General features: G+C 36.4%; 2 protein-coding genes across 4 annotated transcripts; one reads left to right on the top strand and one right to left on the bottom strand.

Moving 5' to 3' along the window:
* The first annotated feature begins 11,458 nt into the window (after positions 1-11,458).
* On the top strand, positions 11,459-15,183 carry LOC136200539 (hydroxymethylglutaryl-CoA lyase, mitochondrial-like). Of its 3 annotated transcripts, none has more exons than XM_065990910.1 (8): positions 11,459-11,830; positions 12,068-12,200; positions 12,356-12,535; positions 12,930-13,010; positions 13,103-13,266; positions 13,839-13,975; positions 14,189-14,304; positions 14,550-15,183. In XM_065990910.1, the coding sequence occupies exons 1-8, from the start codon at positions 11,799-11,801 to the stop codon at positions 14,877-14,879; spliced, it is 1,173 nt and encodes a 390-aa protein (XP_065846982.1). In that variant the 5' UTR covers positions 11,459-11,798; the 3' UTR covers positions 14,880-15,183. The 3 variants fall into 3 exon arrangements, with proteins under 3 accessions (XP_065846982.1, XP_065846998.1, XP_065846989.1); XM_065990926.1 differs by having other exon boundaries at positions 11,466-11,830; positions 14,618-14,799; XM_065990917.1 differs by having other exon boundaries at positions 11,470-11,830; positions 14,631-15,183.
* A 2,359-nt stretch (positions 15,184-17,542) lies between these two features.
* On the bottom strand, positions 17,543-22,576 carry LOC136200528 (ferredoxin--NADP reductase, root isozyme, chloroplastic). The gene is made up of 5 exons (XM_065990899.1): positions 22,182-22,576; positions 21,958-22,017; positions 20,217-20,549; positions 18,483-18,702; positions 17,543-18,238 (listed from the first exon to the last, which is right to left on the bottom strand). Exons 1-5 carry the CDS (start codon positions 22,206-22,208, stop codon positions 17,739-17,741), a joined length of 1,140 nt encoding a protein of 379 aa, XP_065846971.1. The 5' UTR covers positions 22,209-22,576; the 3' UTR covers positions 17,543-17,738.
* Positions 22,577-24,583: the final 2,007 nt, after the last annotated feature.

Raw genomic sequence — 24,583 nt, 5'->3', positions numbered from 1 at the left:
AAGACTGGCTATCTCCTTCACAACGAAGCCACTGAGCTCAATGGACAAAGAGACAAAGCAAGAATTGACTCAATAAACTTGGAGACAAAGCTAAACCAAATGAGGAAAGGATCAAATGCAACAGGGAAGGTGTTGATGAATCTTTACCAAAAATGGAGAGACAATCTGACGCTTACTGACCAAAAGCAACTGAAACACTGATCAAGACAGAAAAGACTACGTTCTCATTGGTCGCGACGCTGAGCACTGAGGAACGAAAGGGACAGCAGAGTCATTTCCCTCCAATGGTTATTTCGAAATTTGAAATGACCGATGGCTCAAGTGTCACTATAAATAGGCCTCTCATTTGCTTCAATCGATGCAGTTCTTCAACAAGTCGAAACGCTGACCAAATTCTTCCTTGAAGTTCCGTGCAAAAGCAAAGCAAAGCAATCTTACACCAATTCTTATTCTTGTGTAAAAGATTAGTTTTTAGATCATTCAAAGTGTTCTTTGTTATTAGAACAAAAACCTTATCAATTCTAAAATTGTTAGGAGACTCTGAGTTGCTCGGTATTTAGCACTCAGAGGTAGATAGTGTTGAGTATAGGATATAGAGGAAGGTACTATGTATACTCACCGACTATTGTAAGGGGTTTGTGCTCAACCCAAAAGTGCTCAGTAGTCGATTAAAGCTCGGAAGGATTCCAAGGACTGGATGTAGGCAGGAGGCCGAACCAAGATAAAACTGCTGAGTAAACTTTTCTATCCCTTAAACTCCTTTATCTGCTTGCTTTTTATTCTATCTAGTAAACACTTAACTGAACTAACACTGAGTTGTGTAAATTGGTGTTGAGCTCAGGAATAGACTCCCAAGTATTATTTCCTGACTCAACGTTAGAAGCAGCCTTAGTCATTGATTAACTAAAGTTGCCTCTGACCTCACTCAATATCACTGTGCTAAGAATTAAGTCAAAAATCTTAAGTGATTACAGAAACAAGTCAGCCTTAAGAAGAAATTTTTTAAATAGTTCCTTAACCCCCCCCCCCTTTAGGAACTAGTTCTTGTAACATAAGGGACCAACACGGTCGAACTGTCCCGAGGCAGCCACGCTGCTGCCGAGTTAACCCGGTCCTTTTAATTTTATTATTTATATTAATCAACAAATTTTAATCAAATCAACATCAATTTCCAGAATCTAATATTAATTATCAAATAATTAAAACATTGATTTATTCATCAATTAAATTAACGAATCACATTTATTAATTAACCAAATCATAAATCCTATTTATCTCGTTTTAATGTGTAATAGTTTTATATATGAAATAACATATATAATGCTCGCTCTGATACCACACAAGGACAATAGACAAAGTTAGACACATCGATAATATAATTTTTTTTATTTCCCTTTTTCCAAGATCCGTTAACCGTTATTTCGTAATAAAAGGGATTAAACATATACACATTTTCTGAAGAACTATCTATTGTTTCAAACGAAGTGCCCATGTTGAAATCAAACATCTTTCACGATCACAAACAAACAACATAAAAACGTTAATAATCAACCAATGAATAGCAATCAAAGTAGATCACCTCTAAAGGAATTAACACGAGACCAAAGAGAGAGTAAACAAGAGAGGTAATTATTTGAGTGGAAATCGGAAGAATATTTTCTTCCTCAAATCACATTATACTTTTTTTTAAAATTTGCGCACAATGCGCTTACATTAAAGAAGAAAGAAAAATCACCATCAAACTCGGATGTGATTCGAACCCATAACCTCCCTGGTCATAGGTAAGCTCTTAACCACTAGGCTAAGAGCTTCACCACGTAATCACATTATACTTATTAATTAATATCAACCTATAATTGATTTAACCATAACTATAATCTAATTGTAATTATCTAAATAAATCAATTAATCCAAATAATTCCATTTTTATACAAATTCCGAGCCCCCCTTTAGGTTCCACTCTCAAATTACCATTCCGTCCTCCGGTTCCAAGTCCCATATGTGACCCCCTTAGGTTCTTACTACTACTAGTTGTATACAGTTATTGGAATTAACTTAAACAAATTAATTTCAACTAAATGTATAATGGAATAAGTGCGCAGACTGTTACTAGCAGAACCGTAAACATTCCCCTAGAGTGATAAGAAGTCAGGTTGATACTGACGTTTTTCTTTTCGTATTAGGTCCATCATAATTCGATCATTCATCAACTATATCCTTAAACGAATCTGTAACTATGGAATATGTCAAGTTACATATAATGAGACGTTTGTTTTACTTGTTCAGATAGAATTTACTCTGAATAGATAGGTTAAGTGAAATCTCCATTTCTACTCTTAACCATATCACCTTGTAAGGATTTCAAATTAATTCTCCACAATAGGCCATGGATATATCTTCTATCTATCAGAGTGGCGAATGCTCAATCTAACATTAACTATCCTACAATTACTTCATGTGATACCCAACGCCTTCACACACACACACACCCAAGAGCCTTCCTGTTATGGATTGTGTTTCAATAGAGTCAAAGTAACACACTCCATAATATAGAATCACTAATTAACGGTTATTTGAGTCTGAGGATTAGTTATACCTACTAAAACCTTTGAGACGAAATAGGTGACACTAGATAAACCCATCCATCCTAGTCGGATCCCCAATCCTAATGAACTCCTTCATCAAATCTATGTAACTGCGTAGATATTTGAATATCTAAAGCTTGTGAGATCATCTCTCTATCCACAATAGAAGATATTATTACATGCATATCTCAACAGTATTAGGTTAATCCCTGAACATATTACTTACTTGGGGAACTTTGAGTTTATTAATGATTACTTAAATAAACTTGGGATTTCCTTTTATTTAACTTGTTTAGTTGTGATAAAAGATCAATGTATTTATATAGTTAAGCATATATATCTCATAAACCAAATGATAAAAGAACAATTCATTTACAATTAGTTGATACCCTAAAACAATTGTCTACAAGACATAAAACTCTAGCATAGGTGACTTAACACAGCCGCATCCTATCTAAGTGAGGAAGGTGATGAGGATGCCTGAGCGGCAAAGATCCCGACTGATTTTATCTTTGTGGATTATAGGAATAGGTGATATCCTGGTCATATGATGTTTGCAGACCCAATAAAACCAATTGCATTCAGGGCATTTTAACAGTAGGGAATCATCAGGAATATTCCCCTAAGCATCGGGTTACTTATAAGGGAAAAAACTTGTCTTTGCCATTGTTAGAATGGTCATAATACTGACGAGTGCAAAGATTGGAGAGACATGTACCAATTATTGATGGATGATGATTTGATTCCAAACGCTAATTGGATTGCTGGGACAATGTGATTCGTTATTTTCTTGTAACGCATTTCGCTTAGACTACTATTGTAGCTTTAAGTGTATTTCTTTTGTGAGGAAGAAATTGTATATGTTACCTTTGTCATGCTTTGTTAACTTTGTACTGAGTCTATTTTGCTTTGACGTGGTTGAGTTTGAGGTGTTTTTGTTGTTGGCTCTCGGAGACTATGGGGATGGCCCGCCACTCCCTTAGAAGAAAGATAGTGTTTTGCCGTAAATAACTTTTGTGAAATTACTTAAGGACTTTGGAGTCTTTGAAAATAAAAGTTTAATTTTGACTGGGAAAGTGTGTTATAGTGCATTCCATGGGTAACGAGCTTGTGGGGGTTGACTGACATGTCCTCCTAGGAAGGATAATGTTATCTTAAGTGATTTTGTGAAATTAAGCGAGGGCTTTAGGATTTGGAGACATTGTTTAATCTAAGAAAGTGCGTTGAAGTTCTTTTTATAGATAGTAATTCTAGAGCATTAGTCTCCATTGTGTTGGTCCACTATGATCGTATAAGGACATTCATAAGTTTGATCGAGTTTTCCTTTCCATAGTGGGGATTGTGATGTTGCGACATTCTGCAGTACCAAATCACCTACTTTTAAAACTGTGTGGTTGAAGCCTCTAGTTGTGATATTGAGTTACTTACTTCTTGTAAGCGATGATTGCTAGGAGTGAGTTATATTGATCTTCTTCCAGTTGATCACTTGAATTAGTGAGAGCTTCCTCATTTGACAATGATTTGTAGGTTTATACCCTGAGGGATTAGAGGGTGACATCGGTGGGGGCCATGCACTCCGACCCATATGTGAGGAAGAAAGAAGTCATATCGGTGGCCATGTAAGGAGTGGTTCAATAGGACCAGTGTAAGGAGGGTAGGTGATTCTCCTAGGAGAGGCATGTTCATATAACCTTACCTTGAGGCAACATAGGATGGTCCGGTTGGTAACATTTGTTAGACGATTGCTCTACAGATGTGAAATAGTGTTTTATTCCCCATCGGTGGCAAAACTCTTCAAACATGGAGTAGTCGAACTGCTTTTTATTGTCCGTTATGAATGAGTGAGGAATTCCAAATCGGTCAAGAATGTTCTTTTGGAGGAACGATATTATATTCTCCAATCTTATCTTTGTGAGTGCATCTTCCTCTACCCACTTGGTGAAGTGATCGATGGCTACTATTACGAAGTGTCTTTATTCGGATGCTGGTGGGAAAGGGCCCAGTATGTCCAATCCCTATATAATGAAAGGCTAAGTGTGATAAAGCCTTTGAAGGTGGATCCATGGAGGTGATAGCGATGGGCATGCATCTGGCAAGCTTGACATTTTTTTTACTAGAGTCTCTATCTCTTCATTAATTGAGGGCCAATAAAGGCCCTGTAAGCAGACTTCCTTGGCTATGGAATGGGTGCCCTAGTGAGAAATGAAGGCCCCTTGGTGAATTTCCTTAAGACAGTGGTCACCCTTTTTTTGATATGCATTTGAGCTATGGGAGGATGGCTACTTTCCTATAAAGAGTTCTATTTGAGAAAGCGTACCGCCAAGATCATTTGACTGTTAGGTGGACTCTATTTTATCCTCAAGCATGGTTCCCCCAGTTAAATACTTGATGATCGTACGTCTCCATCGTCCTAAAATTGCATCCTCTAGGTTGATTTGGAAAATGCATACTCCATGAATGGTCGGAGTGGAAGAAATTTTATTGAGAACATTTAGACAATCTGAGTGTTGAACCACTACCGTTGTGGCAATAACGTCTCCCTCTTTGTTTTCTTCTATAGGAATCAAGACAATGTAGAATTTTGACGCCTTTGCTTTCGATGGATTGAATCAAGGAGCGATCCTTGGAAAGATATTGGGCCATAATTGAGTCATTAGCTTTATATGGTCCATTGATATGGCAGACCACCAATTTCGAGCCACTATAGATAGTCAAACATCTGTTGACTAGTAGTTTGGCTAGCCTGCTATGATTGCTTTATATTCTGCTTGGTTATTAGTGATGGAAAAGGTCAATCGTACTGCATAGCTAAGGTGAAACCCCTATTATCCGAGGATGGTATGCCTACCCCGCACAATTTGGGCAACATGACCCATCAACATTCATACTTCATTCTTTATTTCCTTGAGGAGGCTATTGGGATCTTGATTCAGTAGTAGCTTTGCCCGTTAATGCAAATATGAATTCAGTTAGGGCCTGAGCTTTTATGGTGGTTCATGTTTCGAAGCAAACATCGAACTAGGACAATTGGATTAACCAATCAATGATTCTGTCGGATACCTTGGGTCTTCGGACTGCCTTCTTGAGGAGATATTTTATCTTGACAATAATGGTGTGCGCCTGAAAGTAAAGCGGTAGTGGATTAGTGGCATGTGCGATTGCGAATAATGTAGTTTCGTCCCTTTTAGAACTCTACTAAAGTAATAGATTAGTAATACTCTTACCTTCGAATATGGTTAGGACTAAGGCTACTGCTTCATCGGTCACCATGAAGTACATGTGTAAATCTTCACTGGCTTGTGGGACTGATAGTAGAGGTGGAGAGGAGAGGAAATATTTGACCACTTCAAAAGCTAGTTGACACTCTATGTTCCACTGGAAAGGGTGCTCCTTTTTAAGTAGGTGATAGAAATGAAGGCACCGTTGAGCTGAGCATGAGATGAATCTTTTGAGGGCTATGAGCCGATCGTTCAATCTCTGCACCTTTTGCAGCATTTTTAGGGATGTCATCTCTAATATAGCGTTGGTCTTCTTTGGGTTTGGTTCAATTCTCCTTTCTGACAATATGTAGCCTATGAACTTGTCGGGTCTGATACTGAAAAATCATTTCTCTGGGTTCAGTTTTAGAATATACTGAAAGGAAAATAGACAAGCCCAGGCGTAGCGAAATAATAAAATTTTATCTATTTTATCTATTTCCCTTTTCCAAGATCTGTTAATTGTTATTTCATATAAAGAGGGATAGAAAGTAATACCTTTGGTGAAGAACTATCTACTGTTGCAAACGAAGTGCCCACAACTTCTTATTATCAACTCGTGAGCAACGAACGTTTTTATTCAACACAGAAAAACAAAACTAATCAGTAATCAACCTTTAAAGTATAGCAATCGCAATGATTGCCTCTAATGGAAATCGATACGAGATCAAAGAGGGAGTAAGAAATAAAGTAAATTAGCCGAGACGAAAGACGGAATGATTCCTCTCCTCCTATTATGTGTGTGTCGAAATTTATGGGGTTAGGAGTCTATTTATAGACTTCTCTAAACCCTAATCCCAGTTGTGTTAGGTAATTAAATAATTGAAATCTTATTCGGAATAGGACTCCTAATTAGATAATTAAATAAACACTTTACTATTATCTAAATAATAACTAATTATATCTAGATAATTATTATTAATCAAATTAATAATTAATTAATGTTAGGGATAATTAATTAGAGTTTCAATCACATAAAAACTTTTAATTAATATTATCAGATAATAATTTAATTTAATTTAATTGATAACCATAATCAAATTATAATTATTAATCAAATTAATTTATCCCTAAATTAATACAAAACGGCCCATATATGTATGTCCCACTAATTACATTTTCGTCCTCCGATTCCAAGTCCCATATGCGACCCATTAGGTTCTTTTTTGCCACTAGCCGTATATATCCTTTGAAATTATTCATTACGATTAATTCCAACATATATATAATGGAATACCGTCACGAGCTGTTACTAGCAGAACCTATGATATTCCCCCAGAGCAATTAAGAAGTCAGGTTGATAACTGACGTTAACCTTTCTGCATTAGGTACAGTATAATACGATCCTTCATCAACTATATCCTGTCGATCAATTCCTTATAACCATGGAACGTGTCAAGGTTACATATAACGAAGAGTCCGGTTTTACTTGTACAGGTTGAATTCAATCTGAAAAGATAAGTTAAGTGAAAAGTTCATTTCTACTCTTAACTGTATCACCTTGCAAGGATTTCAGTCAATTCACCACAAGCGGCCATTTGGATATATCTCCCACTTATCGGGAGTGACAAATGCTCAATCTGACATTAATTATTCTGCAATTACTTTGTGTGATACCCAACCCTGCTCTCACACACCCCAGGCTCTCACCTGTTGGATCGTGCTCGCACAGAATCAAAGTATCAGACTCCATAATCCAGAATCACTAATTAACGAATGTTTGAGTCTGAGGATTAGTTATACCTACTAATACCAATGAGATGAACAGTTGACACATTAGATAAATCAATCCATTCTGTTATCTCAAGTCGGGTCCCAATCCTAATGAACTCCTTCACCGGATCCATGTAACTGTCTAGATATCTGAATATCTAAAGCTTGTGAGATCAGCTTTCTGTCTCGACAGAAAACACTGTTACATGCAAGTCTCAACAGTAATATGCCAACCCCTATAACATATTACTTGACTTGGGTTTACTTTAAGTCTATTGGTTCTATTATAAAGTACAGTCTCACTTCATGCTTGTATGAACACTTTATAACTACTTAAATAAACTTAGGGTTACTTTCTTTATGAAAGATTTGTGCCTTTATATATAGTTACATTTTAATGCTATATATCTGATTAAAAAAATGATCAAATAAACAATTTATTCATTAATATTAATATCCTAAAACAATTGTCTTTAGGACACTAAACTCCAACATTCTCCCACTTGGAAGATGTCGAACACTTGGACATGGTCACGGGAATGATCTACTTTGTTGGCGTTGATCATTATCATATCGTCGATGCATACTTGGACCATTTTGCCTATGAGGTCAGCGAACATTTTGTCAATGAGCCACTCATAGGTTGCTCCAACATCTTTAGATCAAACGTGATGATATTGTAGTAATAGGTTTCTTCGTGGGTAATGAATGAAGTTTTCTCTACATCCTTTGGATCCATGGGGATTTACGAGAAACCAATAAATTGAGATAAAATTTTACGACCAGCTGTCTGATCGACCAGCTGGTCGATGTTAGGCAAAGGATAACAATCTTTTGGACACGCTTTATTAACATCAGTGAAATCTACACACATTCTATAATTCTCATTTCTTTTCTTTACAAGTATTATATTAGAGAGCCAACCGGGGTAATGCACCTCCCTAATAACTTAACAACTAAGAGCTTGTTAATTCCGTCCTTGAATTGCTTCCTACTTGTCTTAGGAGTGCATTCGTTTCTTCTACTTAACCGATGTGTGCGAGGAGTCCATATCCAGCTGATGTGTCACGTGATCGATGGATACCTTAGTGATTTACATCGTGGTCTATAAAAAGACCTTCTCATTCCTTGAGAGGATCGCTTAGATTGATTCTGACAGCTCCGTGGAGAGTTGACTCTATATTTTTCTGACACGACCTTCAGCAAGTGAGAAATTAATTACTGGCTCGATGGGTTAAAGATTGTACCTACGGATGTCTTACAGAGCTTCGTCGGCCACTAGAGTTGTCTTAGGGTGAGTGGTCTGCCAGCGAATCTCTTTAGCGAGCTAGTGGTCCCCCGTGATGACTAGATTGCCTTTGGCACTTGGGAGAGTGAGGGTGAGAGTAGAAATGTTGATGGTGGCCGCTGCAGATGAGATGATGGGTCTTCCTAGGATTGCATTATATGCAAACGAGATGTCCACCACCACCACCCAACCGGCCTGGAGCTCTACTTCTTTGCTTCCTTCCATGAAAATGACGAATAGAGAGATAAGGCGAATGAGCACTGCTTCAATATCAGACAGTCCGACCAGAGGGAAGGTGCCTTCTCGAAGTCTTTTTTTGTTGCACTTTATTGCCTCTAATGCTCTCCATGTGAGGAGGTTGACTGGGCTTCCAATGTCCACCGGGATTCCGTGGACATTGAAGTTTGTAATGGCCAGAGTGACCACTAATGCTTCTGAATATGGGGTACATAGAGTAGGCTGGATAGCTAACAACTCCCTCATTTGGTCCCTTTATCTTTTTGCTGGAGGAACTTCCAGCGGAGTATGCTGGCGCTCCTTCCCTGATCACATGTATCTACCCTTGATATTGATGCCTTTTATGTCTTCCTGCCTTTACGGGGGCTCGCGTTGTCTTTGATGGATGTCCATTTGGCGGGGATTCTTGCTCAAGGAACTTGTCAATCTCTTTCTGCAACTGATTACAGTTTTCAGTTGTGTGTCCAAAGGACTTATGATATTTGTAGTACTGCTCTTTATATGTTCAGGACATGGGGGACCTGTCCACTGGGGACGGGTTGCTTGAATGTACGGGAAGAGGGTCATCGTCTCTTCGTAACCTAGATGAGTCCTTTGGATCGGGTGTCTATTTAGCTTTGTCCTTCCTCTTGGCTTTCCTATTGCTTCTATCCTTTTCAGACTCTTCATTGCCCACCGACTGGTCATTATCATCATAACACACAAAGGTTTGCGTCATGACCACCAGTTCCTCAGAAGCACGGGGAAGCTTGCGGTAACACTTCTGCCTCAGCGGTACGCAGGTTGTCCCTTTTGCTAGTGTGTCATGGGCTACCTCTAGGTTTAGGCATTTGACCTGGGAGGTAAGATGGTGGAACCGGGCCAATTTTTTTTTAGAAAGGTTCTTGAGCATATCAAACGAGTCAATCAATTCAGGGGCTAGGTCCATGTACCACTCATGCGCACTTCCGGGCAAGGTTATGCGAAAAACCTTGCATATGATGTCCTCGTCTTTGGAGTAGAGGTTGATGGTACTCATGAAATAGACAATTTTGTCGGTGGGATACTCTGTGCCAAAATAGTAGGTCAGCTTGGCAGTCTTCTAGTCACTAGGGAAACATGTGCTAATGGTTAGGTGGATGAGCGAGGTTTTGCTAGAGGTGACGTTTCCATCTATCACTCCGCTAAGAGCGTTTTTGTCGAGGAATCTCTAGATCTTGCACTCTAGCATTTCTTCAACGTCTAAAGGGACAAGAGGGTCGAGGCCGGGATGATTGCTGATTGGATGATGGGTTGCGCCTCAGAACAGATTGAATGGGTTGGGCTATGTTCAAAGCTGCTTTTAGGATAGGTGCTGGTTCCCTGACGGACGGTGTTGGTAGAGTTGAAGTGGAGAGTTGTTGTTGTGCAGACACTTGGTTAAGAATTTCCAAATTTTCATGTTTTTCTCTTAGAGGACTTGTTATTGGTCGATGATCTTCATTTGAGCTGTCATTTAAATGGTTGGAGTAATTTAGAAGCTTTTTATTATGTTAATGAGCCGTCTAGAGGTAGACCCGGCAAAGCGACACACGACTCGATGACACGACACGAACACGACATGCTTTTTTAGTGTTAGTGTTTAGGGTTTTATGACACGACACGAAAGTTGACACGACACGAAATGACACGTTAATTTTCGTGTCATTTTCGTGTCAACCCGAAAACACGAAACTGACATGGATATTGAAAATTATTGTTATATTCTCTCGTGTTTTTATGTCACTTTATTAATAAAAATCATAAAATTATAATTATTAATTGCAAATATTGATTTGAATTTCCTAAATTGTTATAAACACATTACATGACCCTCTAACATGATATTATCGAACTTTTCAATAATTATTGTTAACATACTAATCTAAAAATGATATAAAACGTTTAAAAATAGTACCATATCTTTTTATATTTTTAAGAGTTATTATTAATATATATGCATAACAAAATTACATGTAACCCGAAAACACGACACGAAATCGACACTAACCCGAACAGGTTAACACGACTTTGACACAAAAGTTTTTGGGTTGGGTTTGGGTTTACTCTTTTGTGACACGAACCCGAAATGACACGACTCGAACACGATAATTGTCAGGTCTATCTGGAGGGCGTAAAAGATTCTTCGCCATAGTCAACCTCGTTATCAGAGGGCCCAAATTATATGGCTGTTTTGTTGGGCTTGGGTTTTGGTCGAGAGGGAGCTAGTGTTGGCAATGAATGATTCACCATCTCCTTGACCGGCGCACGGATGGATGATTTTTAAAAATGAGATATGTTATTCCACGTACACTGTATTAAATAATAGAGTAATGAGATTTCTGGACAATGGTCTTCTGGTTCTTCTGTTGTGCCTGTAGATATTCTGACAATTAAATTACTTACTGTGAAGAAATTAAAGTAGAGTAAGAAAGTAATTCACAAAGAGTTATAGAGTGAGTGAGGTGAATTCCAGAGCCCTTTTACCAAATAGGGAACAAGTAAAAAAACGAAGCCAATCGCAAAATCTAGATAAAAAAGAAATGAGAGAGATCAAAACTCTCCAATAACAACCCTATAAATAAATATAGAGCAAGTTCGATGCAGGAGCCCCAATTTGATATTTTCCTACTTTAGAAATACTTTTTAAAAAATTTGCTGTATGTACTGGAATAAAATTGAACATTGTCCCTCCCTCCCGCTCATTCTTCTTTCTCTGAGATGAACAAGGCTTTCCATAAGCTTTTACGCAGGTATCTTTTCTATTTTCTTGTCTTGCTTTCCTAACCACTCAGCTGTTTTTGCTATTTCATTCATTTATGATTCTTTTGCATCTCCTTTCACCTTTCTCTACCCCTTTTGTTGTTTTATGGACAATCAATGCTTAATTACCCTTCTTTATCTCCCAATTTCACTTTAATCATTCTTCTGCCTCATTACTTTATTTGATCAATTTCGATTTCTTTTTTTTATTCTTCGCCCCTCTGCAGTCATGCTCGAGAGGCCCATAGAAGAACTTTATCCCTAATTCTTGTGGATTCCAATTCTAATGAAATTATTTCGAATATGTCTAGTCGTCATTATTCAAATGAAAGACTCAAACAACAAAGATTTGCTCATAAGGTAATTAAGCCAGTCTAAAACATCCTTATTTCCTCAGTAAATAATACTTGTTTAATCTTTAGGCCGCCTGTTTTGTTATAAAATGATTGATATTCCTAAAACCATTTATTTGATTCTGTAATTTAAAATTGATGATCCAATACTAAATTCTGCAGCTTTTAGGAAACATTCCTGAATATGTGAAGATAGTGGAAGTGGGTCCAAGGGATGGATTACAAAATGAGAAGGATGTTGTACCAACATCTGTGAAGGTTGGGTTAATTAAAATGCTAGCTTCCTCGGGGTTGACTGTTGTTGAGGCAACAAGTTTTGTCTCACCAAAATGGGTACCACAGGTATAGCAAGTTTCATTTTTAGCTGAAAATAATCAAAATTTTCCACAAGAGATGTCCTCTGGATTGATTGTTTTTGTTTTTCACTATTGTTTGCCATAATTTTGTACTCTTTTCTTATTGGTATATCTGAAGAGTGAAGACTGCATTTTATTTCTCTTTCTTTTTTTGTTGATGTCGTCAATTAATTAGCTTTTATTCTAGAGCCTCTTTTGAATTTCTTATAAATGTTTTTACTCATCTTAATCTTCACTCCAGCTCAACGTCAAATCTCAAGTTTTTATTCATTACTGAAGCTTTTCCTAGTAGAGCATTAGTTTATTATTTATTTGACCTGTATTGCATCAAAGCTACTCTTGAATGCTGTTTATGAGCATTTTCTGTGGTTGGATTATAGCTAGCAGATGCAAAAGATGTAATGGCAGCAATTAGAGATTTGGAAGGAACTCGATTTCCAGTATTAACTCCTAACCTTAAAGTAAGTTGCTACAATTAGAAATTGATGCAATCACGAATGTTCACAACTTGCTTGTAGGGGTTTACTGATAGTTTTATACATTTTGATTGCAGGGTTTTGAAGCAGCTGTTGCATCTGGAGCAAAGGAAGTTGCTGTTTTTGCATCAGCATCCGAATCCTTTTCAAAATCGAATATCAATTGCAGCATTGAAGACAGCCTGGATCGCTACAGTGACGTTGCCCTTGCAGCCAGCAAGCTTTCGATTCCCGTTCGAGGGTACAGATTTAAATTTGAACTCCAACTACAGTGAATACATCCTTTTCTTCTATGGTCTGGGGAAGTGTAAAGGCTGGATAAATCCTGTAGTAAATGTAGTTGTACTAGTAGTAGATCTATATGAAAAACTTGAACCAAATCAACTTAACCTGAATATTTATAGAAAATAAGTTAATTTAGGTCAAATTATTTAATGGAAGTCAAAATCGATCAGGTATGACCTAGCTAATCCAAATTTGAACAGTACTGCATGAGATTGGCTTTTGTTTTAAAGGCCAATTAATTGCATTTCCCCTGTCAAACTCGGAGATGTTTACTGTTCTATTCATTCACGAAATAGTGTTGTGTAGTCATGTGTGTCACAGATAATAATAGAAGTTATTCTTGGGCCTTAACTATCGGCTTAAGCTTTTAGTTCAAATGGTTCCTTGACAATGTGATCTCATATTTCATATCCAAGCCCATTATGATTTATTTGAAATCTTCTATTAAATTTATGTATATTGTTATTAAATAATTTCAGATAGATATATATATATTGAGATTAAGTAATTATCTTTTAATCTTACTAGATATATTTCATGTGTTGTGGGGTGCCCAGTAGAAGGAATGGTACCTCCATCAAAAGTTGCATATGTGGCTAGACGACTATCTGATATGGGTTGCTCTGAAATTTCCTTGGGCGATACAATTGGTGTTGGTACTCCTGGTAATGTTATAAATTACTTTTTGCTCCTATTACTAATGCTTAATTTCTTTGTCAATTACTTAGACTAGCATGTCTACAAGTGATATTAATTGCATACAGGAGGTGCGAGGTTCAAAGCATCCAGCCGATATGCATTTCAACTATGATGCGATTGTTTTATAAGCTATGCAACAAAAACTATTAATTATTTTGTTTCTCTATTGTTTGGTTCAGGTACTGTCATTCCAATGCTTGAAGCTGTTATAGATGTTGTCCCAGTTAATAAGCTTGCTGTCCACTTTCATGACACTTATGGGCAAGCTCTTTCAAATATCCTAGCATCACTCCAGGTAAGAAGAATATTTGTATATTTTCAACTTGACAAACAAATATAAACCTATATGTATATGTCCTAAGGAGATTGATTCCAGTAAAGGTTTCAAATTTCAAATTTCAGAATTTTGTTTTTTCAAGCGAGTCCTATTGTCTATTATGTAAGTATTTTGATCTATTGATGATTAACCTAATTTGAATCCTATAATTCAATAGTATCCATTTTTCATTGGTTAACATCAATATTTTCCTGAAAGGGTAGAGCATTGAGGTGTCTGCATATATAGTATCAGTTTCTGCACTGTCGGTCAGATCTCTGAGAATTCTTAGGATATGTTGGCAGATGGGGATCGGCACTGTTGATTCATCAGTGTCGGGACTTGGTGGTTGCCCTTATGCTAAAGGGGCTTCTGGTAATGTTGCTACTGAAGATGTTGTATACATGTTGAATGGAATTGGAATGAAGACAAATGTGGATCTTGAAAAAGTGATATTGGCTGGGAATTTCATATGCAAGCACTTGGGAAGGCCATCTGGTTCCAAAGCAGCAATTGCCTTGAGCAAAGTTACATGTCATGCTTCCAAGCTTTGAGGCATTAGCTGGACTGGATCAGACAAACATCATATGTGTTAAGTTTTCCTCAGTATGGAGATGAAATCCGTTGCTGTGTTTATTGTTTTTTTCCTTTACTTGGAATCTGCGAGCATTTGCTACTTAGATTATAACTTGAAATAATAGCTGGTTGGTTCTCCATCAGAAAAGGCAATTACTATTTCAGCTGTTGCCATGTATTGCATATGTGTTCTTGCTTTGAATTTGGATACTCAACACTTGTAACATTTTTCATTCATTCATTCATGCATATCTTGAAATCAGTTATAAGATAGTTATATCTCTTTTGTGTTTCACATTCGCCATAAATATAATCTAGTCATTGTCGAATGTGGTAAAATTGATGATCATAGGTTTGGTTTTATGTATAAAACAAGGTATCTTTTGATACCATGTTGTAATCTATATTGTTTTTATGGTAATGGAATCACAAACATATTATTCAAATTTTTTTTTTTACAAATTTATATAATGGATATTAATAACAAAACGGGCATGAATCTCCATTATGAATAGCTCTTATATTTTTGTTATTAATAATTTTTATTAAATTATAAAACAAAATACTAAAAAATGAGGGGAACGGGGAGAAATAGAGAAAAATAAGCAGAACTAGAAAAAATGTGAAAATGAAAAAAAAAAAACTATAAAAAGGGGAAAACTGCAAAAATTGGAAAAGGGAAAAACAAAAAGAGAAACTAGAAAAATGGAAAAAAGGAAAAAAGTTGAACCTCTTTTTTCGTTTTCTTGTTTTTCTTTTTGTTCTTTTTTATTTTTCACATTTTCTCCGTTTTTTTTTTCATGTTTTGCTTATGTTTTTCTTAAAACTTATTGATCTTAATTTATGGAGCATCTCGTTACTTTTGAAATTTCTTAAGTGACCTATCGGCACCTTAATAGGTAATTACACCCATGGCCACTAAGCATTATTCATTTTAACGATATGGCTATTAAATTTTAAAATGCAGCATAAAAATTATTCAACTTTATACTTTAACATTGTGGTCACTAAACTTTAATTACCGTTGATGATGTTAAAATAGAAAATTCTAAGAATTGTTGATATTTTAATTAACTTTAAATTTTCAATTTTTTTATTTTTAGGTATTGTTTGGTTAGGAGAGAAAAAATGAATGCTTAGACAAAGAACACTCCGGAAATTGTGATTTTAGAAAATAAAAATGTGATTCCATTGTAAATGTGGTTCTAAACAACTTCAGTTTTTAGAGTTTCCATTTTGAGGTTGCCAATGGTCATTTTGAGGCGTTAGTTGAAGCTTAACCATAATGTTAAAAAAATGTAAAGTTAAGTTTTACATTTTAAAGTTTAATGGTGATACTGTAAAAATGAGTAAAGTTCAGTAGCTATAGGTGTAATTTACCCTGCCTTAATATGTTTTAACTGGTTAACTATTGAAGTTGCTTAGAGATTAAAAGATACATTTTAATTTGTCTATATCCAATCATATTTTTTGCCACATGGATTTAGGGAAGTTAATTATGTACTTTTAAACAAGTTTGGATCTAACAAGATACAAAGAGTGTTGGACACTGAGCCTGTTTTCTTGTTCAATCTTATTTGGGTGTTGAAAGGATGCATAAACAAATATTGTTGGAACTTGGAAGGTTGGACTAGTTTTTTTGAGTGTTATTGAAATTTGAGGTGTGTTTTACAAATGTTATTATTATTTTAATAAAATTGCTGAATTTTATATTTGACTTCAATAAAGTATTATAATCCATTTATATTAAGAAAAAAAAAATCACTGAAATATTATTCGAATTTTACAGCTAAAGCGGAAAACCATAGCAACCAAGCATGTATTATCTAGCACATCCTAATACAGAAACATTTTAAAAAAACAATTACATTGTTATCAGATGTGGCTCTTAATGGATATATAATCAATACTAATGTTTACGTGGATCTTAATGATTAATTGAAATCGTAGGATGAAGATATAGACTGATTATAAAGTAGATTATAAACTTCAACCACCGTCCGTCAATGCAAATTCAAATTCGCCTTTCTTAGATAGAATTTGAAATCACATGGCTCTGTAATTTTAGCTATATTATATATTTCCATATGATGATTTTTATAATAAAAATTAGGATGCTTTAAGAGTGTAATATCTATGTTTACGAGTAATTTTTAGAGAGAGAAAATATAGAGAGTAAGTGCCTTTAGAGAGAGAATAGAAATAAATTAACAAGAGATGTTAAAAAACGAAAAGATGGTGAATTTGATATTTTGTTTTTTGTTTTGTTGTTTGTGATAATTAGATAATAAAAATGTTAATTTATAAAATAAATAAATATAAAGATCAAAATAGTTCTTTATCATTTTACTTTGACTTTTTTTTTTAAATAACGGAATGAACTATAAGATACAATTTGCAAACTTTTAAATCACGTAGTTTATATTTGAAAATGATCCAAACCACGAGATTTATTTTTGTACTTTTCTCTAAAAATTATTATAGCTTATAGAATTTGGCATCAATACTAATTACAATTTAATTTACTGATATTATATATATATATAAAATAATAAAATCAGAATTTAAATGATAAAACATTTAATAAATTCAGCAAGGATCCACGAACTATAAAATATAATCTGATATGGAAAAAATGTACTAACGAGTTGAAGAATTCCAATTTTATGATAAGAAATTGGAATTTTGGTGTTGAAAATAGAGAATTTTTGTTTGTGTTTAAAAAGGGAATAAATGAATATCCCTAGAGGAAAAAACAAGTCTAATTAAGGGCTGATATCAAGAGATTATTGAATAATACAGATTAATGGTTGGTAAACAACAATAGAAAAGTACCCTCAGTAAACTTCCACATGCCATTGCTTATTCTTTTTCAACTGGGAAAGCTTCTGATCCCAGCTTTCTCCTCTCTGCTCTGCAACTTTCTTCAGTGTATCTTGAATCCCGGGCATCATCCCTTTCAACCCGCAGAAATAAATGTGAGCTCCACCATCCAACAGTTTGAAGATTTCGTCGCTGTATTCCTCTATCTTGTCTTGAACATACATCTTCCCTCCATTCTTGTTCTTTTCTTCTCTGCTCAATGCCTTGTCATATCGGAATTGCTCCGGGTATTCCTTGACATATTTTGTGAATTCATCATCATACAGGAGACTGTCACTGTTTGCCACCCCAAGGAAAAGCCAAGCAAGCCCGCCAAACTTGAATGTAGGGACATTCTCCATGAACATACGTCGCAGGTACCCCCTATAAGGAGCAACACCCGTGCCCGTAGCAATCATTATGTGGGTCGCATTTGGGTCTGACTCAGGCAAAAGCATTATTTTGCCACACGGTCCTGCCCAAATATTTTACCACTCAATAAGACTCTAATAACACAAATTGGAAAAGACACTAGCCATCTACACCTATATTAGACACCTAATAGCTTCAACAAATTTTTTATCCCTCCCTGAGGGTCCTTCTCGGTTCAAATGTTAGACTCGACCATATGTTAAAAACCGGGAAAAAAAGCAGACAAATGCATAAAAGCATGATAAGACGCGGACTGCATTCTCTCTGTAAAGTTACTAAGGTTTTACCAGTTATCTTGACTTTATCCCCAGGCTTTGAGTTGCAAAGGAAATTGCTGCATATACCATTCTTTGAAGGATCCTCCTTCCCAGTCTCAGGATCATAATAAATCGCACGACGAACACATAAAGTACCTGTCTTGCCATCAAAATTGTCCCCATACCTGGTCGATGCAATTGAATAAAGACGTACACTGTGAGGAGCCCCCGGCTTTTTTGGGTTTTCACCCTACATTGCAAGAATAAGAAGAGATGTTCAATTAGCAAATCCAATTGTGAAAAAACGGTTAAGAATCATGATTTGCATGTCGAAATCCCAAGATAAACTAGGAAACTTATGATGCTTTTATGGTAGCAAATCATGACACACTTTGCTAAGTAGATAGGATGTCAGGGGGGGGGGGGGGGGGGGAAGAAGTTGATGAAAAAATACTTATTCCATAGAGAGCTCAACTGTATCAGTACGAAACCAATGTTAAGAGTATAGCATACAATGACTAACTAAAGAAATTAATTTGACATCAATGTTAATAAAAAGAGTACATGCCCGTCTTTTTATTCAATTTCCATCTGTGTAAAGGAAGTGTAATGGCTACTTCTCGTTATAAGAAGTTATTTATATTGTATAATAAACTCACATCATCAAAATAAGGTAGAAGCTAGGAAGCGTGACATACGGGTATGGGTGCGGCAAGAGGCATTTTTTAAAAATATGAGACATCGGATTGCTTTCGGTATTTAGGATCTATTATCCAAACGGATGGAGAAGTAGATGGAGATGTTGCTCATAGGATTAAATCTGGTTGGGCGAAGTGGAAGAGTGCTACGGGTTTCCTTTGTGACTCCGGCATGCCAAATAGATTGAAGGGAAAATTCTACCGCACGGCAATCAGACCAGCACTATTATATGGTACGGAGTGTTGGGCACTGAAACACTGTCACACTCAAAAGATGTCGGTGGCGGAGATGCGTATGTTGAGATGGATGTGTGGTCATACGAGAAAGGATCGGGTGAGTAATGAAATAATTAGGACAAAGGTATGGGTTACATCAATTGAGAATAAAATGAGGGAAAACCGACTAAGGTGGTTTGGCCATGTAAGACGAAGAGCGCTTGATGCGCCGGTTAGGAGGACTGAAGAGTGGCAAAGGGATGCAGTGGTGAGGGGTAGGGGAAGACCTAAGCAAACTTGGAGGAGGGTGATCGAGAGTGATATGAGTTTATTGGGGATTGCGGAAAATATGGTAGTGGATAGGAAAGAGTGGAGGGAGAGAATTTGTGTCGCTGACACGACTTGATTTCACGGTTTTATATGATGGTTCGTGTTAGCCGACCCCGAATCATTTCGGGACTAAGGCTTTGTTGTTGTTGTTGTTGTTGTATGAGACACTTAGACACTGGTACAGCAGGACACGCCAAATATGTGTATATATATATATATATCATAAGTAACATTCATTCATTAGTATTATAAAGGCTTAATACATATGTTGCCCTCTATACTTGGCCTAAAACTTCAGCTGCCCCTGAACTTTCAAAAGTTTCAAATGAAGGGGGCACTTATTTTGGAGTGTCAGGTGCGACATAATGTCGGACTGTCCGACACTCTTACGTGAAAAGAAGTGTCAGTGCTTCTTGGATAGAAGTGTTCAATTGAAAGTAAAAAGCTCGGTGTGGTATATAAAAGTGAAAACTGTGAGATATAAAGCGTAAGGCACAATTAAAAAAAAAATCCAACTTACAGGAGGAATCACACCGTAACTTTGTCCTTCCCAGTAAGGTACATTACCGCCATGATCGATCACAATATGGCATGTCTCTCCAGGAGCTTTTGGGCCTACTAGCCTCTCAACGGAGACAATAGTTGCAGTGTAGGGTTCCTTGGGCTTGTATATATTCAAGGGAGGTTCTTTGGCATCTTCAAGTTCTAAAGGTGAAACAGCAACCTTAGATTTGTTAGCTTGCTGCACTGACATGCATAGAACACCCCGATTTTTCAATTGGACGTTCCTTGATTTCAAGTCCAAAGTTAAAGAACGGGCACATGATTTATCACTGAAGGTTATACTGCTTGTCTGCAACACAATCAAATGCAAATTGCCTTCAGAACTAAACAGCACATACAAAACTAAGTTAGACTGAAGAACTATTTCTCCCCTCCTTGCATGTTGTGTGTGTGTCAATGCAGAGTTTGCACCTCAAAAACAACTTTTAGAGATATGGAAAAGATTCAAAAGCAAATAGTAAGGGTTCATATAACAAATAAATAAAAAAACACACTAAAGTATCTTTTTCGTTGAATTTCATCATATAGTTGACAATAGCCAAGAAAACAAAATCATAGTAGCAGTAAACAAAGAAATCAGAAATCAGAAATCCACAAATTCCTCTTATGGGAATATCGATAAAGTATGTCCATCACTATTAATAGATCTCTTTACTTAGGAATTTTTGAATGTTCTAGCTTCCCCTCCTGATAGGAATCTCATAACAGTCAGCAACTCCACTTGTTGAAGACATGAGAGTGTTTGACCAACAACATTCATTAAGCACATATGCATTAGAAAAACTTAAGTCTTCAAACACGCACTTCATTGTAGCTTGATACCCAAATATGCTAACAATTAATAAGGAACATTTTCATGAAAAAAAGACAAAAATCGTGAGAGCAGTTGGCATTACAACCTATATCAAATATAACAGATGCAATTAAACCTTTCTTTCCAAATGAGCAGAAGCAGCGATCAAGAAGCATAAAGCCAAAAGGAAAAACATGTCTTAGCCAAAGGCAGGAGATGGAGCACAGTTAACTGTTCCTTATTCAATTATTTTCTCATCCATAAAATGCACAGCTTACAGTTCTGATTATTTATAGTACAGGTCACCCAATCAGCAATCTGATTAGTACTTCATTCTCTGAAACCACTCTAACTAAAGGCATCACCACCAGGACTATCCCTCCCCCCCAACCACCAAAAGAAAAAGGGAAACAACTGGACGAACATGCTTGTTTGTCTATCTTAGGAATGGAACTTTGGTGAGTATAAATCAATGCCATTCCAGTTTCAAATTTTCGGAGAGCCTACAAAAGACAGTATGAGTGATCTAAAAGTTAAAAGTGAAGGTCATATATTCCACCTAATCAAGCTGCTGGATCATTGACCTTGCATACACAATACATAATAACAGAATAAAATTCTAATTGCCATTTCAAAATTCAGGATGGATCAGTCTAGCGTACATCTCAGATTTAGGAAGAAGAAGCAGAATTCAAAGAACAAACATGATACTGACAAGTGCAAATGTTGCTTCATTTGATTTCAGTAATAAAAGGTAATATTTTCAACTTTGATCTCCGTTGAGAACAAATTTAGCAGTTGCACCCGTTGAAAGGAGCAAAGTTTGAAATGGGTCTGACCAAAAAAAGAAAAGCAAACAGTCACCTAATCGTCTCATTGTGAGAAAAAGAAATGAACAAACCACCTTAAAAAAAATTGATCTCCGCAGAGTGGAATCGCTCCCAACGGGAAGGGCCAAGGAAACCTGCAAAATACAATATTATATCAACTTGATCAAAAATCAAATTGCAAGAGTCTATCAGACATGAGGGCTGTTAAATCGTTAAAATCAATAAGATTGCGAAACTTCCTTTTCCTTGTTAGCAACCAAAGAGTAGAGAAAGGGAGAGATTAAAGTAAGAAGTTGACCTGGGAGAGTGGTGCAGAATGAGCCATGATCGTAGCAGTGAGAAAGAAAAGAGAAGTGATTTTATAAGCCAAAAAAAGAAGGATCGTGAAATTGAAAACGAAGAAGAAGAAGGATCCTTTGGGGAGTAGCAAAGGACAGATCTTTCGATTTCTTTATGGCTTCTGCCTCCCCGCTTTACTCTAATGCCACTCCCTCTCTTCTATTAAATACTTTTATTTTACGCAGTCAGCTCAGCTCAGCAATTTTACTACATTTACCAATAATTGTGATTTTTTTACTTAAAATTTGGTTGCATTAAACAATTCATTATTCTTACATATTACACTAATAATTTTCTGGGTTCTTCTTAGAAATCTATCACTTTCACTTTTCTTTAACTCTTTAATTCTTTTATCAAACTCAACTGCTCTAAACGGAGTTTCGGCTCACATGCTTACTAAATTTGAGAATTTGTGAGAATAAATTATAGTAGAAGAAGAAGAAGAAAGGAGTTGGAAAAGGGTTGAAATAAAAATAAAGAAGATAAATAAAAGATGATAAAAAAAAAAAAAAAAGTGGATTGCTTCCCTAATTCTATTGGACACTTTTATCCTTTTTATTTTTTCAACTAAAGAACTGCTCAAATTTCTTAGGAATTCAAAAACTCAAAAATAACATTCATGGCTCCAAAACACTATATACGAAAATGAGCAATGATTCATCGAGTAAGTATTATTTTTTGAAAATCGAATCTAAAACACGAGTTCCGTCTCTAAATTCAGAGACGGAACTCGTTGAATATATGTTAAACGGGTAGTTCACCCATGTCGGCCCTAGGACCAAACAAATGAACTACCTGTTTTGCACCACCCGTTTTTTCTAGGGAAAAATGGGTAGATCACCCGTTTTTCACTAGGAAAAATGGGTGATTCACCCTTTTTCCTAGTCAAAACGGGTGAACCACCCGTTTCGGCCTGGGCCAGGTAGTGTGAAACAACCGTCCGCCCAGGCCATTTTGCTTGAATTTTAAATTTTTTTTAAATTTAAATGTCGGGACGTCCGTAGGCGGATCCGAAATTAAAAAAAAAATACTATATCGTGGTATTGAAGCGTGCAATTAATTTTTTTGTTGTTAATTTTTATTTATTTATCTACAAACGTAAATTTAATTTAGACATATGACTGATTGGATACAAAAAGTACTATACCGTGGTATTGAAGCGTGCAATTAATTTTTTGTTGTTAATTTTTATTTATCTACGAACGTAAATTTAATTTAGACAAATTACCGATTGGATACAAAAAATACTATACCGTGGTATTGAAGCGTGCAATTAATTTTTTTGTTGTTAATTTTTATTTATTTATCTACGAACATAAATTTAATTTAGACAAATTATTGATTGGATAGGTTAGTTTTTGGGGACGAATTTCAATTAATGCAAATAGGAATTGTAGTTATTCGATTTCTTTGTTATTTTTCAGACTTCAGAGAATGACGGTGGTTCCGGACACCGGCATACCACCAGTCGTGCTATCACTGCCTCCGCTCGGAGGATCCGGACTCAGCAGAGGATGATTGCAGACTTCAGAGGATGAGCGTATTGGACTTGAGCAGGAGGATGATGATGCTGGGATGGACATAGCTGACTCAATGCCTCCTCCACGTGATGATATGGTCCCCCTGTGTATGTGACGAGGGGTCAAGATGGGCGCTTTACTGTTGTTGGATCGTCGTCATCTGGCAAAAAAAAATAAATTATTGATTTATTATTTTAATTTAGTTATTCTTATAAGATTTCAATTGTTCAATTGTAATACGTGTAATATAATTTCACTGAGCAGCAAATGCTCCAGGGATGCTTCAGAGGACGGCTGGTTAGTGAAGGAGCAGGTCCCCAGGGGTCCTGTTGATGGTTTAATGATTCCCAATTTCATAGAACATGTAGCAGCTAGGATTTGGAGAGTGCAGGAGAGGAGCGTCATCAGGTGCCATACGAGATCAGGGTTTTGCAGTAAACTGGTGACATGGTACAACTCCACTTCTGAGGAGACCCAGACACTTATACAGTCATCTAGGGTGGCACATCTACCATCTATCATGTACCCTCACATTGATGCAACTCTGATATCTGCTTTTGTGGAGTGTTGACAGCTGGACACATCATCACTTCACATGCCTTTCGTTGAGATGGCCATTCTGTTACATGGTGTGTGGCAGATTTTATGTATTCCAGTTAATGGGGATACAGTGACTGCTAACCATGGGACGTCGAAGCTTCAGTCCGCTGTTATTGTTATGTTCGGGGTGACTGGGAGGAGTTGTTGGATGACCACTACCTAAGTGGTGGTATACGTGCTACTTCTGTCATCAATTTGTGTAATGTATGATGGATTCCCGATATTGAGACGATAGGTTGAT

This window comes from Euphorbia lathyris, chromosome 1, assembly GCF_963576675.1.
Source record: "Euphorbia lathyris chromosome 1, ddEupLath1.1, whole genome shotgun sequence".
NCBI lineage: Eukaryota > Viridiplantae > Streptophyta > Magnoliopsida > Malpighiales > Euphorbiaceae > Euphorbia > Euphorbia lathyris.
The sequence above is the reverse complement of the archived record's forward strand: the minus strand, read 5'-3'. Positions and strand labels throughout refer to the sequence as shown.

Excerpts from the sequence above, each read along its gene's own strand:
- LOC136200539 (XM_065990910.1), top strand. The coding sequence starts at position 11,799 with ATGAACAAGGCTTTCCATAAGCTTTTACGCAG. Across the intron at positions 11,831-12,067 it reads TTCCATAAGCTTTTACGCAG|TCATGCTCGAGAGGCCCATA; the intron begins GTATCTTTTCTA and ends GCCCCTCTGCAG. Across the intron at positions 13,267-13,838 it reads CTTTCGATTCCCGTTCGAGG|ATATATTTCATGTGTTGTGG; the intron begins GTACAGATTTAA and ends TAATCTTACTAG.
- LOC136200528 (XM_065990899.1), bottom strand. The coding sequence starts at position 22,208 with ATGGCTCATTCTGCACCACTCTCCCAG. Across the intron at positions 22,018-22,181 it reads ATTCTGCACCACTCTCCCAG|GTTTCCTTGGCCCTTCCCGT; the intron begins GTCAACTTCTTA and ends TGTATTTTGCAG. Across the intron at positions 18,703-20,216 it reads GTTACGGTGTGATTCCTCCT|GGTGAAAACCCAAAAAAGCC; the intron begins GTAAGTTGGATT and ends CTTGCAATGTAG.